Genomic DNA, 6,000 nt, shown 5'->3' with positions numbered 1-6,000 from the left:
CACGGAACGGATTTAAAGGAAACCGACCAAGCAATGGAAAAGGATTACGAGATGGTTTACGACTGGGCACCTTAAATGTAAGGACTCTAACTGGGAAGTTAGAAGAAATTGTAGAAATGATGGAAAGGAGGAAATTGGACATCTTGGGACTTGCTGAGACTGGGTAGAGAGGAGTTGGTGAAAAACCACTAAGTAAAGGATGTAAACTGTACTGGATAGGGAATGAGAGGGGAAGAAATGGAGTGGCAATAGTGGTCAGAGAGGGTCTGCAGGAGGAGGTGGAAGGTATCAATGATCGAATGATAAAAGCCAGAGTACGAGTGAAAGGAAAAAGCATTGAAATCATCCAAGCATATGCCCCACAGGTGGGGTGTACAAAAAAGGAGAAGGAGGAATTTGAAGATGACATGCAAAAGCAGCTAAATGGAGGTAATCAGATTATAATAGGGGACCTCAATGCACATCTTGGCACAGACAGGAAAGGATTCGAGGAGATAATGGGACCAGAGGGCTGGGGGAACCGAAATAGAGAAGGAAAATTGTTGCTGGAATTCTGCAAGAGGAATGGGCTGGCGATCACAAATTCCTGGTACAAGAAGAGAAGTAGCCACAAAATAACTTGGTACAGTGGAGACTGGTCCCAAACTTCAGTAGTAGACTATGTACTAGTGGATAGGCAGATGATGAGCAGCCTCACAGATGTTAAGGTCATTCCATCTGAGGCCTTAGACAGTGACCATCGGCTGTTGGTAGCCACCCTGAGAGAGAAAAAAGATAGGAGGGCAACTGACATACAGGAGAAAAGGTTGAAGACATGGATGCTGAAAGAGGATGAACGGAGGACCCAGTACCAGACACTGATCAGGAAGAAGCTGCCAAAGGAAGATCAGAGAACAGTGGAAGAAGAATGGGGAGATTTTAAGAGGGCTCTAGTTGAGGCAGCTGAGACTGTGTGCGGAAGAACTAGCACAAAGAGGAGAAGTAAGGAAACCCCATGGTGGAACAACATATGTAAAGAGGCAGTACTTCGAAAGAACAAAGCCTTCAGAGAATGGTTCCAGACCCGAACAGAGGAAGCTAGGGTAAAATATAAGGGAAGCAAGAAAGCGGCACAGACCATAGTAAGGGCGGAGAAGAAGAAGTGGATGGAAAAATGGACAAGAATGTTAGAAGAGGACAGTGAAGGGAACAAAAAAGTACTTTACACCATGGTAAGAAATAAGAGGAATGACAGAAGTGAGTGCCTGAGGATCATGGATAATAATGGAAGAGTTGTGGAGGAAATGCATGAGCTCAAAAAGATTTGGAAGGAGTACTTTGAAGATCTGTTGAATGCTGTCAAGTGGGTAACTAACAGCGATGGAGAGCCTAAGGCAGCAGATGATTATAATAGTGGGGAAATTGATGATCTAACTTGGAATGAAGTGGAAGAAGCCATAAAGAGGATGAAAGGGGGCAAGGCACCAGGTTGGGACGAAGTAACAGTGGATATGATACGAGCAGCAGGAGAAGTAGGAACCCAGTGGCAGTACAGAGTGCTGAGGCTGGTGTGGAAGGAGAACAGAATTCCTGAGGATTGGAAGAAAGGAATTATAGTCCCGATCTTCAAGAAAGGGGATTAAAGGAGATGTGAGAACTACAGAGGAATCACCCTGCTATGCCACTGTGGAAAAATCTATGAAATGATCCTGGAGAAGAGAATAAGAAGCAGTATTGAAAGTAGACTGCAAGAGGAGCAGTATGGTTTCAGACCGGGAAGATCAACAACGGACCTCATATTTGCGGTAAGGCAACTGCAGGAAAGGCACTATGAGTACGGGAAGGACTTAATCATGGCCTTTTTAGATATTGAGAAGGCGTATGACAGTATCTATAGGGACAAGCTCTGGGATGTGCTGAATGCAAAAGGGATAGATGAAGAGATAACACGAAAAGTCAGAAAAATGTATGAGGGAAGTGAGAGTTGTGTGAAAGTGGTGAGGGAACGTACTGCATCGTTCAAGCTGGAAAATGGGCTGCTACAGGGAAGTGCACTTTCGCCTTTATTGTTTATTATTGTTATGGATGAAATCCTACAGCAAGTATCAGATGCAATTGGAGATCATAAAATGAAAGCAGTGCTTTTTGCCGATGACCTGATGTTATGGGGAAATTGCGAGAAGGAGGTGCAAGAGCAGTTAGATGTATGGGAGGCAACGGCAGCACAATATGGAATGCATTTCTCTGCAAAGAAAAGTGAAATAATTGTCACAACAAGGAAGAAGAATAGGCCAAATGTGGATATAACTTTGGAGGGGAAAAACTACAAGTGGTAGAGAACTTCAAGTACCTGGGAAGCATGATTGAAAGTAAGGGGGGGAAACGCAATGGAAATAAATGAAAGGTGCAGAAAAGCAGGGCAGTTCTTCAAATGCATTAGGGGGCTTATTTGGAGCAAGGAGGTGCCACAGAAATCCAAGGGAATTATATACCGAACCTACTTTTTCCCCATATTGGCATACGGAAGTGAGACATGGGTAATGCACAAAAGCGACAAAAGTAGAATACAAGCTAGTGAAATGAAGTTCCAGAGGAGCAGGTAGAGTGTAACAAGACAAGACAGATTGTGAAATGTGTATGTGAGGGAAAGACTAAAGGAGGAACCAGTACAGGACAGGATAGAAAAATCAAGACTGCAGTGGTATGGACACATGAAGAGAATGGATGAGGGAAGAATTCCAAAGAGGATGTTTGATCTGCAACTGGAGGGGAAGAGCCCCAGGGGAAGACCAAGAGATAGATGGGTGAAGGGAGTGAAGGAATGTGTGATGAGAAGAGAGAGAACTGGACGAAGGTGGAAGAGGGGGAATGGTGGAAAGACAGGACACAATGGAGAGGCTTGTGTTCCCGACAGACCCAGCCATGATGATCATGAAATGGCTACATATGTTTAAATGTAAAAGTAAACCATTGCAGTGCTAGAATTTGGGGAACTTGGAAACCGAATATCGTGCCATAGTCAGGCAGAAGAGAGACTCCCAAAAGCTGTTTCCAGAGAAAAGATTTGCAGCCGGTTCTGGTTTCAGTAAGACAGAGCACTACTGCACTGGTGGAACACATACGTCTCAGATCTCATTTCTGTGCAAAAATTGTGTGAAAATAGATGAGAATGAAGTATAAAATGGTATGGAAAACAGTGTATACAATTGCAATAGAAAAATAAAACACACCAAAGATGCAAAACTGGATGAAATATGTCAGTATAGGACATACATCTACTACTGATGAAAAAGTATTTTCAGAAATAAGCAAATTCTTTATGACAACTTTACAAATGACATGCTTTTAAACTAAAAATGCATAACATAAGTCAATCTGAAGAAATTCACTTTTCACAAGTACCGGTAATATAGTTTCAGCTGAGCAATCGAAAGAAAATAAGTAAAATGCACATGTCTTAGTTTTTAGGCATAAAATAGAAAAACAACAATAATTTTTGTAATATTTTACAGAAATTAATTGAGATCTATAGGAGCTGACACATAGTTGTCAAAATATGTTTGTTTAAAAACTAAAATAAATGCCGTACCAGTAGGTTGTGTGTGGCAGAAGGCGGAACTCAAATTTAATCCACAAACATGAGAAAAATTTCAAGGAAAGCTTCCAATCTCAGCAAGGCAGATGTTTGTCTTTACAATTTTTTTAAAAATAAGTTGTACAGAAGAAACATGCTTTTATTATTATTTACTAAAGTATCTTGTAAGTTCTCGAGGTTCATATATGGCTGTGTAGTTCATGCAGAGAGCTGTCTGCCAGGACAATATAAGGCTCAGGATACCAATATGTAATCAGCTTTATGTAAACCAGAAGTCCTTGTAGATGATGGGGTATAGTGTGAAAATATTACTAGAACAGCACTTAGAAACTGTAGCACACCTCAGTGTTAATATTCATTCCTATAGATTGTTGGTTATGAAAAAGACCTGAATGGTTAACATAATTGCTGTAATGAAACTGAAATAGAAATAGGTGGGACATACAGACAGGTGAACAGACAATATGAAGAGTAACAAAAGTCTTTATTACACTGCCTGACAAAAATGTGGAATGTCTAGAAGCAGAGTTGGAAAGGAAATTAAATGAAAGTTCATGGGTTGAGACGGTATGTGACATTATTTCGATGATTACAAAATTGAATCAAATTTACAAAGAACTTGACAGTATGAAGCCACTTATTAGCATGACGTTACACCCCCTCTGACCTGGATGCAAACACTGAATTTGGTTGGGACAGGGGTTGCAAAGCAGTTGTATCCTGTCTTGAGGCAAGCTGGCCCACAACTATTGTAATTAGTCCTCAATGTCCTACATACTGGCACTAGGACAGAGCTGCCATCTGACCTGATCTCACACGCCATGTTGGGGACAGATCTGGGGATCTTACTGGCTTTAATAGTACCTCAACATCATCCAAGCATCCAGAACGAGATTTTCACTCTGCAGCGGAGTGAGTGCTGATATGAAGCTTCCTGGCAGATTAAAACTGTGTGCCGGACCAAGACTCAAACTCGGGACTTTTGCCTTTCGTGGGCAAGTGCTCTACCAAGTTGGTAGAGCACTTGCCCGTGAAAGGCAAAGGTCCCGAGTTCAAGTCTCTGTCTGGCACACAGTTTTAATCTGCCAGGAAGTTTCATCATCCAAGTAGTTCATAGATACATGTGCCATAATTGAATATGAACACTAATGCACTCTGGTGTATATTCCAACTGTCATAGAGAATCACTACTCTAATATTATAAAGAGCAGTCAAATGAAAACAAAACAGATAGAACAAAGGAAGTAAACTGTTTATTATTTTGAAAGTAATCACTGTTGTATTTGTTGTTGTTTTGTGGTCTTCAGTCCTGAGACTGGTTTGATGCAGCTCTCCACACTACTCTGTTCAGTACAAGCTTCTTCATCTCCCAGTACCTACTGCAGCCTACATCCCTCTGAATCTACTTAGTGTATTCATCTCTTGGTCTCCCTCTACGATTTTTACCCTTCACGCTGCCCTCCAATACTAAATTGGTGATCCCTTGATGTGTCAGAACATGTCCTACCAACCGATCCCTTCTTCTAGTCAAGTTGTGTCATAAACTCCTCTTCTCCCCAATCCTATTCAGTACCTCCTCATTAGTTATGTGATCTACCCATCTAATCTTCAGCATTCTTCTGTAGCGCCACATTTTGAAAGCTTCTATTCTCTTTTTGTCCAAACTAGTTATCGTCCATGTTTCACTTCCATAGATGGCTACACTCCATACAAATACTTTCAGAAACGCCTTCCTGACACTTAAATCTATACTCGATGTTAACAAATTTCTCTTCCTCAGAAACGCTTTTCTTGCCATTGCCAGTCTACATTTGATATCCTCTCTACTTTGACCATCATCAGTTATTTTGCTCCCCAAATAGCAAAACTCCTTTACTACTTTAAGTGTCTCAGTTCCTAATCTAATTCCCTCAGCATCGCCCGACGTAATTTGACTACATTCCATTATCCTCTTTTTGCTTTTGTTGATGTTCATCTTATATCCTCCTTTCAAGACACTGTCCATTCCGTTCAATTGCTCTTCCAAGTCCTTTGCTGTCTCTGACAGAATTATAATGTCGTCGGTGAACCTTAATGTTTTTATTTCTTCTCCATGGATTTTAATACCTACTCCGAATTTTTCTTTCGTTTCCTTTACTGCTTGCTCAATATACAGATTGAACAACATCAGGGAGAGGCTACAACCCTGTCTCATTCCCTTCCCAACCACTGCTTCCCTTTCATGTCCATTGACTCTTATAACTGCCATCTGGTTTCTGTACAAATTGTAACTAACCTTTCACTCCCTGTATTTTACCCCTGCCGCCTTCAGAATTTGAAAGAGAGTTTTCCAGTCAACATTGTCAAAAGCTTTCTCTAAGTCTACAAATGCTAGAAATGTAGGTTTGCCTTTTCTTAATCTAGCTTCTACAATAAGTCGTAGGGTC

General features: G+C 41.1%; 1 protein-coding gene across 1 annotated transcript in view; it reads left to right on the top strand.

Annotated features, from left to right (window-relative positions):
- The first annotated feature begins 497 nt into the window (after positions 1–497).
- Positions 498–6,000, top strand: part of LOC126484844 (uncharacterized) — a 31,520-nt gene continuing 26,017 nt past the window's right edge. Inside the window, exon 1 of the mRNA XM_050108440.1 lies at positions 498–1,082. Coding sequence (XP_049964397.1) covers positions 498–1,082 — 585 coding nt within the window. The remainder of the gene's footprint in view (positions 1,083–6,000) is intronic.

Source organism: Schistocerca serialis, chromosome 6 (assembly GCF_023864345.2).
Source record: "Schistocerca serialis cubense isolate TAMUIC-IGC-003099 chromosome 6, iqSchSeri2.2, whole genome shotgun sequence".
NCBI lineage: Eukaryota > Metazoa > Arthropoda > Insecta > Orthoptera > Acrididae > Schistocerca > Schistocerca serialis.
This window is presented reverse-complemented; position numbering and strand designations above follow the sequence as displayed.